Source organism: Chiloscyllium plagiosum, unplaced genomic scaffold (assembly GCF_037043375.1).
Source record: "Chiloscyllium plagiosum isolate Xiang-an unplaced genomic scaffold, Cpla_swu_hap1 HiC_scaffold_33, whole genome shotgun sequence".
In the NCBI taxonomy this organism is placed as follows: domain Eukaryota; kingdom Metazoa; phylum Chordata; class Chondrichthyes; order Orectolobiformes; family Hemiscylliidae; genus Chiloscyllium; species Chiloscyllium plagiosum.
Genome location: NW_028270171.1, coordinates 8,283,921 through 8,297,899, shown reverse-complemented (window position 1 = coordinate 8,297,899; position 13,979 = coordinate 8,283,921). Strand labels below are relative to the sequence as shown.

At 42.9% G+C, this 13,979-nt stretch overlaps 1 protein-coding gene across 2 annotated transcripts in view; it reads right to left on the bottom strand.

Annotated features, from left to right (window-relative positions):
- Positions 1 to 13,979, bottom strand: part of LOC122542176 (synaptotagmin-1-like) — a 142,700-nt gene that overhangs the window by 31,515 nt on the left and 97,206 nt on the right. For both annotated transcript variants that reach the window (XM_043679615.2, XM_043679616.2), the window contains 3 exons: positions 13,590 to 13,771; positions 6,202 to 6,315; positions 4,340 to 4,507 (listed from right to left, as the gene is read on the bottom strand). In XM_043679615.2, coding sequence (XP_043535550.1) covers positions 4,340 to 4,507; positions 6,202 to 6,315; positions 13,590 to 13,771 — 464 coding nt within the window. The remainder of the gene's footprint in view (positions 1 to 4,339; positions 4,508 to 6,201; positions 6,316 to 13,589; positions 13,772 to 13,979) is intronic.

Below are 13,979 nucleotides of genomic sequence, written 5' to 3'. Positions count from 1 at the left end.
TTTGCAGACAGCTTTAACCTCTCCATGCTATGATGTGAAGTTCCTACTTTCTTCAAAAAGACCACTATCATCCTGCTGCCAAAGAAAGGTTAGGCACCCTGCGTAAATGACTACTACCCGGTGGCTCTGACACCAATCATAATGGAGTACTTTGAGAGGTTAGTAATGGTACACGTCAACCGTGGGCGGCATGGTGGCACAGTGGTTAGCACTGCTGCCTCACAGCGCCAGAGACCCGGGTTCAACTCCCGCCTCAGGTGACTGTGTGAAGTTTGCACGTTCTCCCCGTGTCTGCGTGGGTTTCCTCCGGGTGCTACGGTTTCCTCCCACAGTCCAAAGATGTGCAGGTCAGGTGAATTGGCCATGCTAAATTGCCCGTAGTGTTAGGTAAGGGGTAAATGCAGAGGTATGGGTGGGTTGCGCTTTGGCGGGTCGGTGTAGACTTGTTGGGCCGAAGGGCCTGTTTCCACATTGTAATGTAATCTAATCTAAAAAACTCCAGCCTCCCAGATTGCCTTGATCCACTACAATTCTCCAACCATCGTAATAGGTCCACAGCAGATGCCATTTCCCTGTTTTACATTCATCCTTGGAGCATCTGAATAATGAGGACTCCAATGTCTGACCCCTATTTATTGACTTTAGCTCTGCCTTCGACACCATAATTCCAACCAAATCCATCTCCAAACTCTAAGACCTAGGACTATGTCTGCAACTGTCTCGACTTCCTGACCAATAGACTGCGATCAGTGAGAATAGGTGACATCCCCACCTTCACAACTGGCCTCAACACTGGTGACCGTAAGGCTGTGTATTCAACCCCTTACTATACTCCTCATACACTCAAAAATTCAGCTCTAATTCCGTTTACAAATTTTCTGATGACACTACTGCAGTGGGTGAGATCTAGAAAAATGATGAGACAGAGTACAGGAAAGAGATATAGGAGAAAGTGAGGACTGCAGATGCTGGGGATCAGAGCTTAAAAATGTGTTGCTGGAAAAGCACAGCAGGTCAGGCAGCATCAAAGGAGAAGGAAAATATGTATTCCTGAAGAAGGGCTTATGCCCGAAACGTCGATTCTCCTTCTCCTTTGATGCTGCCTGACGTGCTGCGCTTTTCCAGCAACACATTTTTAAGTACAGGAAAGAGATAGACAACTCAGTGAGAAGGTGTAAAGACAATAATCTCTTCCTCAATGTCAGAAAAACGAAGGAGCTGGTCATCGGTTTCAGGAAGCTTTGTGGAGGACACACCCCTGTCTGTGCTGAGGTGGAGATGGGAGATGGTCAAGCGCTTCAACTTCCTAGGAGTAAATATCACCAACAATCTGTCCAGGTCCATCCACATTGATGTTACAGTCAGGAAAGCACAACAACACCTCTACTTCCTCAGAAGGCAATAGGATTTTGGCATGTCCACAAGGACTCTTACCAATTTTTATCGATGGACTGTAGAAAGCACCCTTTCTGATGCATCACAGCTTGGTATGGCAACTGCTCTACCCAAGACCACAAGAAACTTCAGAGAGTTGTGAATGCAGCCTAGCTCATCACAAAAACCACTTCCCATCCATTGACTCTGTCTATTAACTCCACTGCCTCCAGAAAGCAGCAGAGTTAATTAAAAACAGAATCAAAGTCCTATCCCACCCCAGTTATACTCTCTTTCATCGAGCAGAAGGTACAAACGTTTGAAAACATATACCAACATATTCAAGAACAGCTCCTTCCTTGCTGTTATTAGACTTACGAACGGACCTCTCGTAAACTAGAGTTGATCTTTCTCTGCACCTTCTCTGTAGCTGTAACATTATATTCTGCATTCTGTTCTATTACCATGATGTACTTAGGCAAGGTATGATTTGCCTGGATAGCACGCAAAACACCACTTCTCACGGTCTCTCGGTACATGTGACAATAATAAATCAAATCAAATCAAATCAAAAAAGGCATTAGAGCAATCCTGTTCATGTCTTCATCTGGAATTATTTCCTGCAGGAATGTTTGGGTGGTACTGTAAACAGAAATAGACTGTTTGTTTCCTTTCTTAGTCAGTAGGCCACAGATGTCAGAAGTAAAGTTCCAGTTACTGATCCAATTGACTTAACTCCGCCTAACCTGTGAACCTAGCCTACTACTTCATAGATTGCATGGCTTAGTGACATACGACACCTGTCCTTGCCTGCTGGATAACACAGGATTGAGACACAGAATGAATTCAAAGAGAAACACACTGAGAAATTACAGCTAATCAGTATTTGTTTCAAAAGCTTGATAAGATTTGCAATTGCTATTCACCTGTTTAGTCTGCTCTTAGTGAGACTCTAATGTCTGAAATGTGATCCAATATAATTGTTTTGTGAGCAACCATTGACTTCACATGTAGTTGTGACCTATGGCTTAATGTCAGTACAGACACTGAGAAAAATGATAGAACATAATTATATTTCTTGGCTCTAATCTTCAATGGCAATTCACCAATCAGAATCTTAGCAGCTATCTGAGCATCTCAAATGCTCAACCCTTCAATTTCTCCTCCAGTACACTGTCTGTCTACTCCATAAATCAGCTTCTTCCAGTTTATTACAGTCAAGATCTTGCTCTTCCTAACTGCTCCAATCTGTCACTTCTCAGGTTACTGCAGCCAAATGACAGCTGCCCAAGTCAGTTTTTAATCATCTGCTGTTTGGGAACCAGCAGGAGACGCATTAATCACCCGCCCAGATTGTCTGTGATCTCAAACGGTTTGCAGGGGACATCTGAATCTCAGCCCTGCAGCAGTGCAGTATTGGAGGGGACATCCACAATGGGGATTGATTAGAAAGTCTCATTCAGATCACTTCCACACCTACACCATGTGGCACCAGAGCTCAGACGGCCAAATGCCAATACATTGGGAGAAGCTGATTTATGAAGTAGGACAGACAGTGTACTGGAGAAGAAATTGAAGGGTTGACTGTCTGAGATGCTCAGATGGCTGCTATGATTCTGATTGGTGAACTTCCACCCAAGTTCAGAGCCAAGAAATATAATTATGTTCCACAATTTCATGAGATGATACAGTGTCAAAATTATTGTTTACATTGTAAACATTTTAATGATTGCACCAACTCATGCATATTTCCATTCCACAGTCTAATTTCTGCTTGTTGCTAAAACGAGACAGTAAGGTAAATGTGGAGGTGATAATCAAGAATTGCATGTAGAATACCTCTGTTGGCATTTAAGAATAGAATACTTACAGAGTGGAAGCAGGCCATCCAGTCCATCCCAACTCTCTAAAGAGCATCCCGCCCCAACCCATCCCCAGAACCCTGCATTTCCCATGGCTAACCTACCTAGCCTGTTCATCCCAGGCCACTATGGGCAACTTAGCATGGCCAATCCACCTCACCTGCACATCTTTGGACTGCAGGAGGAAACCCACGCAGACACAGGAAGAATATGCAAACTCCGCATGGACAGTTGCTCAAGGGTGGAATTGAACCCAGGTACCTGGCGCTGTGAGATAGCAGTGCTAACCACTGAGCCACCATGCTACACCAATTTTTTTTTATTTTCCTTTTCCAGGCCCCAGCCATCCTCCCTTCCCGGTTCCCACCTTTGCCCTCGGACACAAAGTGATGTGTGACTACATATTCTGTGTTAAGTGATGGTGACTGAGGTATAAATATTGGCCCTGGTCACTGGGAGAACTCCCCTGTTCTTTCTTGAACAGTGTCATAGGACCTTACCCATCTACCAGAGAGGGTAAACAGGGATGGGTTTAATGTATCTTCCTAAAGACAAGCCTCCAAAGATTCAGCACACCACTGATATGCCAGCATGGATTACGCTTATAAATTTCAGAAGTGGCAATTGAATTAATGGCCTTCTGACTCAGAGTTAAAAGAGACATGCACTGAACCTATGCTGACACAGGTTATGCTCCCATTAACAGAGAATGGTGGTTTGTGCGAGTCACATTCAACAATGCACAGTAACAACTCATGATTTATCACTTCAAATTGCTCCCACCGCTGTCACGACTGAAACTTCACACAATTGTTACATAATTTAACATATTCTCTCTGCAAAAGCAACCCAAGTTTGTTAAGACGAAACATGCAATTGTACTGCTTGGCGTTTTTCACAATATGTGAGCAGGGTGTGAAACTTTCACACGCCCACCATTACACTGAAACTAAAATTCTGGTGTGAAGGCACTGTCATGGTAACAAGTAGAGCACCCTCAGTGCCTAATAAAATCCAGTCACCACATTTTATCCCTGGCAACCTCAGTAGCAAGCACATAAAATGTAGACATTTAACCATTAGCTGTCATTTCATGGTCCTACCTTAAAGGTAAAGGATTCGTTAAAAGTGGGGTTGAGAGTTTTGCGATGAACTTTGGTCTCAAATTTTTTCTTCTTATCTGGTAGGAGGTAAACTTTCACATAGGGATCAGATGTTCCGCCAATATCCAAGGCAGCCAATTCAGCTGCCTGGATAATCCCAACAATGAGCTGAAAACACACAGAATAAACCATTAGCATCTAATAAACACACACAGGCCTACAATGATAGAGTCAACCAGCCCTGGGCAGGCATAGATACTGAGATCCCCAAGTTCCCGGCAGCTCATCTTTTGGCAAAAACCAGTAGGTGACTGGGTGACTGCTTTGCCAAACACATGTGAGTGAGCATGACCCTGACCTTCCCGTAACTGGTCATTTTAGCGCAGACTCCTTGCATGCCCAATTGTCTGTCATCAGCATGCTGCAGTGCTCCAGTGAATCCCAGCGCAAACTGGAGGAACAACATCTCGTGTTCAGAGTAGGCACTTTACAACCTTCTGAGCTCAATTTTGAGGTCAACTCCTTCAAATTGCGAACTCACTCCCATTCCCACACACACACACACCAGTGGGACTGTCTGTTCTTTCTAGTCTCGTTGTTAGACGCACCATTGTTCTGCCATTCTCACATTCCAATCACTTAATCTGAACCATCAACATCCTTTCTCCTCCTGCACTCATGACCTGATGGTTCCAAAACTCAGTCCCTCTACTAATAAAAGTTAACACACCGTATGCCTTCTTAACAATCCTATCAATCTGGGTAGCAACTTTGAGGGACCTATGTACATGGGCATGTTTCAGCAGCACGTTCATCATTGACTTGTTATCGAAGGATGTTCCCAATGACCAGGGAGTCCTGACCCAGGGATCAGTGTATGGATACAGGGTAGGCTACTTGGGATGGAGGTGAAGTGAAATTTCTTCACCTAGACAGGAGTGAGCCTGTGGAGGATTCATATAGAGTTCCTTCTGATCAAAAGATATAGGGAGAAAGCGCGAATAGGATATTATTTTCCTGCCCTCAAATAAGTGAATGTAACTACCCCTGTATATTCTAACCTACAAATTGTTATGGCAGGACCTGAACCTGTTGTTTACTCATGCACCATGACCACTGTGGTCAGTGTTTCACAGACAGGATAGCCACTGATCACTCAATAGCTCTGCACTCCAGCTAACTGCTGCAGAAGCCACCAGGATGAGTGATGAGGATTTCTCTCCCTCCGGATCAGGGAGACCTTCAGTTCAGTTTTGGGCGGCACAGTGGCACAGTGGTTAGCACTGCTGCCTCACAGCGCCAGAGACCCGGGTTCAATTCCCGCCTCAGGCGACTGACTGTGTGGAGTTTGCACGTTTTCCCCGTGTCTGTGTGGGTTTCCTCCGGGTGCTCCGGTTTCCTCCCACAGTCCAAAGATGTGAATTGGCCATGTTAAATTGCCTGTAGTGTTAGGTAAGGAGTAAATGTAGGGGTATGGGTGGGTTGCGCTTCGGTGGGTCGGTGTGGACTTGTTGGGCCAAAGGGCCTGTTTCCACACTGTAATGTAATCTAATCTAAAATCTAATCAATGTAATCTAATCTAATCACCCTGATCTGGGCATGGCTTAGAGTTTGCAGTGTCTACGGATCTATATGCCTGCTGGAGACCGGTCTCTGGGTGAATTGAGGATCGCCAATTATAGTCATGATTAAGAAAGTTCTCCTTTTACCTGTACAACGTAAACATGCATGAGACATGTGTGAGGAACGTTTCAGTGCAAAGGCAACTTAACTGGAATCAATCACATCCTATCTTTTAGCTCACAGTGTGAGACATTCGAAACATATCAGTCCTGTAACACAAAGTGACTTGAGACACAAACCTGTCCATTCTGGAAGTCATAATCCAGGGAATATTGCAGCTTTCCAAGCTTTTCCTCCTCTTTCTTTTCATCTCCAAGTAAACTTGGATCCAGATCTTCCACATCCGGCTGAACCTTGAATTCCAAAGTAGGTAGAAGATTAAAATCATGCACAGTCAATAAATGTGAACTTACTGACCCTTCCTTACTCAACACTCTTGCATCTAACTTACTCCTTTAATTGCAAGTTTAGATGAAGCTATAAGGCAAAATATTGGATATTCTTATCAGTGTCCATGGGCAGGACTTCCCAACTGTGTCGGGTAGGCATGCTTGAATTTCAATTCCATCCCATCTAATTCATCCAGTTTGGACGTGATGGGCCAAAGGGTGCTTTTCTGTGCTGAAGATCTCTATGACCCTGTGACCATCCCAATCGGATGGCATTGCCTCAGCCTTTTAGAGGAGGGTTTGGTCAAGACCGAAGAATAAATAGAAATGAACCAGCATTTGCTAGACAGATTTTAAATTGGAATATAAGAATTAGGAACAAGCCATTCGGGAAGGAAACAGAAGCTGACGAATTGTGCAACTTAGTTTGTGAAGGAGGGAGTTTTACAATTTCAGCATCATTAAGAATAACCACCCTTTTATCTCCAAACTCTCATCATGTCTATCTGTACTTGTCCATTTTCGGATAATCTACATGTTTGCAATTTTTAAAACAGTATGTCTCCCTGCACTTGTCTAGTCACAATGGTACAGATCTTCACATCAATGTAAAACATGTGACAGTGAGTGAGCAACATACGTTACATCACTCCCGATTGACTTCAATGTAAATTAAAAATTGCATGTGATGGAAAACCAACTTGCTATCATCCATTTGTCTGTCCACCATCTACAAGACACAAGTCAGGAGGGTGATGGAACATTCCCCACTTGCCTGGATGGGCGCAGCTCCAAAAACACTCAAGAAGCTCAACACCATCCAGAACAAAGCAGCATCGTTGATTGGCACCACATCCACAAACATTGACTCTCTCCATGACTGATGAGGAATAATAGCAGTGAATACAACCTACAAGGTGCACTATAGAAATTCACCAAAGAGCCTTAGATAGTACCTTCCAAACTCATTCCCACTTAGAAGGACAAGGGAATCAAATACATGGGAACACTACTGTACTGATTGTAACGAGGTCGGCCTCAGAGAATATGAGTTCCCTGATTGGACCCGTCAAATCTAGTTCAACCAGGGAGCCCTGGCTGACATACAAAAAGGGGAGTGTCAGAGATGCTAATACTCTGATTGCTGACTCTGAATGAGGCAGAACCAAAGTTCACTTGTAAATAAAGTATGACTTGGTGATGGGATATCGGTAGCTATTTCAACCAACCTTTGCAAATTTCTCTTCAAGCCACTCACCATCCTGGTTTGGAAATATATCACTGTTCCTTGATTGCCACTGGGTCAAAATCCTGGAATTCCCTCCCAAGGGAATTGTGGGTCAACCTACATGGACTGCAGTGGTTCAAGAAAGCAACTCGCCCCCACCTTCTCAAGGGCAACTAGGGACACACTGTAATGCTGGCCCAATCAGCAAAATCCATGTCCCATGAGTGAATTAAAAAATAAATTTGACTATTGGTGAAAACAAGGTCTATCCCCCAACATTGTCAGCCCTGTTCCCACTTATTATCACTCATTAATCACCCAGTAGGAACCAAGGAATAGGTCGTGCCTCTGTGAATACACCAAACATAGCACACTACTGAATAAACTTTACAATTTACTTTGTGTTACTTTAAAGATATTACCTCAACTTATCGTATCCCCAGATCAGTGGGAGAGTGAAAGTAAAACAGCAACAAAACTTTTGGGAATGGCAAGAGGACGCTGGTTCGGAATTGTGAAGGTCAAAGTCAGTCTGGATGCCAGGAAGTATTTCTTTACATAGAGAATGATCAACAGCTGAGGGGGGTTTCCTGGAAGTAGTGGCTGAGGTCAGAATGCTGGCCTCATTTAAGGAACAGCAGCTGTAATGGGGAAGACAACAGGATTGCATACTGCCCTGACGGGATCAAAGAAATTAAAAGAATCTCCTGTCTCCGATGCGATCTTATGATCTTGGGGATAAGCTCATATCTTATCAGAGCAGATAATTCAAGGGCATGGGTCTACAATTTCAACACGTGATTCCCATGTGCAATTAAAATTCTTGGCAAATCAGTTCGTGCAAAATCCAGGGTCTCGGTAACATCTCAATACAGGGTTTTACCATTTGCAAAGCTGGCTGAACATTTATCCAGTACATATATGTTGAAACTTCGTACCAGTTTGGTGGAGGAAAAGGTCCTGTGTTTGCCTTTTTCACCCAGTGACCCCCTCTCCCTCCTTCCAGGTCCTATGTCCACCCTGATCACATCAGAAGTCAGACGACACCAAGTTATAGTCCAACAGGCATTGTTTGAAATTAATTTCACATAAACCTGTTGGGCAATAATTTGGTGTCATCTGTTCTGACTTTGACAAAAGTGAGGACTGCAGATGCTGGAGATTAGAGACAAGATTAGAGTGGTGTTGGAAAAGCACAGCAGGTCGGGCAGCATCCAAGGAGCAGGAGAATTAATGTTTCAGGCACAAGCCCTTCATCAGGAATGAATTCAGACCAACACCGGCACTTTCACACCCTGATCACAGCAGAGTCTTCCTGGTTTTGTGTTCTGTGCTTGTGAGGCAGTTCAATAAAGTGCTAGCAATGAGGCAGGAAGGATTTCGAGGTGGAGAAACAGTGATAGTTTACAGCAGCTAGGCGCTTGATCTGGAGAAATGGCAGCTCGGCAGTGATACAGAAACAGCACAGCAGTGCTGAGGTCTCATTCAGTCACACGCTCTGCCCTGGTTTCTCCAATTTCAGAAAGACTGTCTGGGGGATATATTCTTTCACGGAGGTCAGTGTCACTCACCAGCCAGCAATTGTTGCCCATACCTAATTACCCTTCACTAGGCCATTTTAGGGGGAAGTTAAGAGCCGAAACCATTGCTGTGTCTCTGGAGACAGATGTAGGTCAGACCAGGAAAGATTTCCTTCCTTGAACTAATGGCTGTATTTGCTGAAGCATGTGTAGGAACAGCGAAATCTCTGAATTAAATTAAATTAAATATAGCATAATACTATAAGAACTAGATACAGAAGTAGGCCATTTGGTCTCTTGAGCCTGTTCCGTCATTTAATACGATCGCAGCTGATCTCATGTCAGCATCAGCTCTGCTTTCCTCCCAACTCTCCATTACCCTTCAACATGTTACTAATTAAAAATCTGTCTATCTCCTCCTTAAATTTACTCAGTGTCCCAACATCCACTGCACCCTGGGGTAGTGAGTTCCACAGATTCACAACCATTTGAGAAAAATAATTTCTCCTCATTTCTGTTTTAAATCTGCCACCCCTTATTCTAAGTGAATGACCTCTCCTTCTAGATTTCCCCAAATGAGGAAACACTCTCTCTATGTCTACTTTGTCAATCCCCTTTAGCATCCTATATATCTCGATTAGAACTCCTCTCATTCTTCTAAACTGTAGCATGTATTAGCCGAAACTGCTCAATCACTCCTCTTACAATAAGTCTTTCATCTCTGAAATTAATCTGGAGAACCTTCTCTGAATTGCTTCCAATACAATTACAATCTTACATAAAGAATGGTAAAAACCTAACAAAGCCTTAAAAAAGAAGAGAAAAATACATATGTGCAAGGAAAAAAAACTTGAATAAAGTAGAAATGTTTTTATATTTGCGCATGCAAAAGAAAATCAGAAGTCAGCCTGCACAATTGGAATTTATCATTGTTAACTCTTTGGGTCCAATGCTGAGGAAGGGTCACTGGACCTAAAACGTTAACGCTGATTTCTCTCCACAGATACTGCCAGACCTGCTGAGCTTTTTCAGCAATTTCTGGTTTGCAGCATCCGCAGTTCTTTTGAAATTTATTATTAATTGCTGGTGAGAGTAGATAGTCTCTTTTACAATAATCAGTGATAGTTTCATGGTTACCACATTATGATACCAGTTTATTCAATAGTTAAGTTTAAATTCCAGTTGTAGCTGTGGTGGGACTTGAACCCAAAGCATTATACCGCGGTCTCAGGTTTACTAGCTCAGTGATATTACCATTATACCACCAGCTCCAGATGATGCTAGGGGTGTTTTCTGTATTCCTGAGCTAGAGAATTTTTTTTAAAAGGCTCAGAATTGGAGACTGCCCACTTGATGGAGATACCTGGCAGCCTTTGGTGCTAAACCATAAAGCAAGTGCGAGTTAACGGAGAGAAACCTCATTTCAACCAACTTTTCAGGAATGGAAACTGACCAAAATAAAGGGAGATATTCATCTTCGAGGGAGGAAATGCAAACAAACAGACAAATTAGGAGGAAGAGTAGGCCACTTGGCCCTTCAAGCCTGCTCCTCCATTCAAGAAGATTATAGCTGATCTGATTCTTCCACATTCCTGCCTAACCCTGATGATCTCACACCCCTTTGTTTATCAAGAATGCATCAAGTTCTGCCTTAAAAATATTCAAAGACTTTGCTTGCACTGCCTTTTGAGAAAGTTCCAAAGACCCATGATCCTCTGTCTTAAATGTGTGACCCCTTATTTCCAAACAGTGATCCCTAGTTCTACATCCTCCCACAGGAGGAAACATCCTTTACATTTCCACTTGGTCAAGCTATCTCAGGATTTTATCTCGTTCAATAAAGGTGCTTCTTACTCTTCGAAACTCATGCAGACACAAATCTTATCTGACTAATCTTGCCTTGTAAGGCAATGTTCCCATTCCAGACACTAATCTGGAAAACCCTGTCTGAACTACATGCAGTTACATCCTTCCTTAAGTAAGGCAATCAGGGGAGCTGATGGCCGAGTAATGCAGAATATCAGCTCATGTTCAAATGGCCTGAGTTCAAATCCCATCATGGCAGATGGTGAACTATGACTTCAATAAATATCCAGAATTAGGAGTTGAACGATGACCATAAAACCATTGCCAATTGTTGGAGAAACCCATCTGTTTCATTAATGTCCTTTAGGAAAGGAAACTGCCACCTTTACCTGGTCTGGCCTACATGTGACTCCAAACTCATAGCAATGTGGTTGATCTTAACTGCTCTCTGGGCAATAAATGTTCACCTAGCCAGTGATGCCCTCATCCTGTGAATGAATAAAAAAAACTCCAAACGTGGCCTCACCAATGACTTATGTACTTTTGTGTTTAATTCCCCTTACAATGGATGATAACATTCAATTAGCTTTCCGAATTGTTTGCTGTACCCGTATTCTTTTAGGGACCCAAATTCCTCTACATATCAGAGGCAACAGAGTGGTATTACAGCTTGTACACATGATCATCCAAAACTGATTCTCCCTCTTTTGCCAAAGATCTCTTGAATGTGACAATTTCCTTGTTCTATGTCAAACTGTTGTGAAATACAGAGAGCATGAGTTCTTTTCTTATTCATTGGATGTGGGTGTCACTGACTAGACCACTGATTATTGCCTATTGGGCAATTAAGGGTCAACCACATGCTGTAAGCCTGGAGTCACATGTAGTCCAGATCTGGTAAGATGGCAGATTTCCTTCCTTAAAGAGAATCAGATGTTTTTTCTTCCCCTCCAACAACAGCTTCATGGTTATCATTAGACTCTTAATTTTTATTAGATTCAATTTCCAATATCTGATTGAGCAGGATTTGAACCAGGTTCACCTAGCTCTTTAAGTTTAATAAATCTAGCAATAATACCACAAGGCCATTTCCTTTAATATCACATAGAACAGTGTTTGGGTCATGGTGAATAAGATTGCCAAAACGTAGTGATGGCTTCTAGGCAAGTCTGAAGTGTCACTAGCTATGATGGATCACCAAATGTTATGAAACTATCAAAAAATGATGGCAATTAGGTTTAGAAAATTAGACTCAAATTTTTATCACAGATCACTCATGAAGTTAATCTCTGCTGACATTCATGTTATGACTCACCAAAAAACTTAATTCTTCCTTTATTCCTGCAGGGAAAAGAATTCTGTTTATTTCTTAACTTGTGCTGACAATGGGTAGTCTTTCACATAATCTGGTTGTACATGTATTCTTTGTTACTCCTTATTTGTTACTCAGTCTTAGGCCTCAGCTGGGATGTTCAGACCTGGGCACCGTACCCTGAGAAGGATGTTCAGGTCTCACAAAGGAGGGAAAAGATGTACGAGAATGGTGCTCGCAGACTTCAGTCATATGTAAAGCAGAAAAGGTTAAGAGGGGATTTGATAGAGGGGCACACGGTTTTTGATAGATTACCAGCAATTAAGGAAAATTTGTTTTCAGGGGCAGAGATAATCAGAAGGCACAGTTTTAATGCAGCAAAATATGAGGCAACATAAGGAAAGACATTTTAATGCAAGCAGTTAGGATTTAGAATGCCTGAAAGGGTGGCAGATACAGACTCAATGGTAACTTTAAAATGGTAACCTTTGAAAGAAAATTAGATAAATGCTTGAAGAGGAAAATGATTGCAGTGATATGAAAAAAAGCAAGCGGTTAATTGGATGGCTGGCTCAGGCACGATGGACTGAATGTTCTCCCTTGGCACCATATGCCACCATAGTTCTAGATCTTGTTTGCTGTGTTTTCTCATCCCAATCATTCCAATAATCCATGTGTCGTTTAAAAAGAAGCAGGAAATGCTGGGCATATACCAGTGGTCTAAGGGAGGGTGCTCAATGTCCTGAGTTCAATTCCCTCCTGCTCCAGAGGTATGTCTAAATTTTTTTATTATTTATTTTCCCTTGGAGTGTGGGCGTCACTAGTTGGGCCAGCATTTATTGCACTTCCCAAATTGCCCTTAGAAGGTGGTGGTGAGCTAGCCTCTTGAACTGCTACAGTCCGTGTGGTGTAGATAAATCCACAATGCTGTTAGGGAGGGAATTCCAGGACTTTGACTCAGTGACACTGAAGGAATAGCAATATATTTCCAAGTCAGGAGAGTGGCTTGGAAGGGAACTTGCATGTGATAGTATTCCTATGTATCTGCTGCCCTTGTCCTTAAAGATGGAATTGGCTGTGGGTTTGGAAGCGCTGAGTAAGGAGCTTTGGTGAATTTCTACAGCAGATGGTACACACTGCTGCTACTGAGCATCGGTGAAAGAGGGAGTGGACGTTTGTGGATATGATCTCAATCCAGCAGGCTGCTTTGGCCTGAATGGTGTCAAGTTATTTGAATGTTACGGGGGCTACACTCATCCAGGCAAGTGGGGAGCATTCCATCACACTCCTGACTTGTGCCTCGTGTACAGGCTTTGGGGAGTGAGGAGGTGAGTTGATTTCAGAATCTTCTAGCCCCCAGTTGTTCACTTACCTTGTCAATGTATCTCTTCCCCAGATCTTTCACTTCCTTCATGTTGATTTGAGCTTTGCCTTTGTCTTTCCCTTTCTTTTGCTTCTTCTTCTTGGAGCAGCATTTCTTACAGACACAGAAGCAGCAGCACAGGAGGAGCAGGCAAACGACAATTATTATAGCAGCCAAGGCCCAGGGGGGGACTATTGCAAGTTGAGCAGGGTTTGGGATGGGGGGACACAAATGAAAAAGAAGAAATTAACGTAATTATCAATCAATGCAATGTTGCACAATTGTTTTATTCAGGATTAGGAGAACAAATTGATTTAAGGTACAGATCTCTGAAAGAGCTACTCAATTGTTCCCATGCTCTTTCCTCCATTTCTGCCTTTCTCCCGTTAGAGACATTTT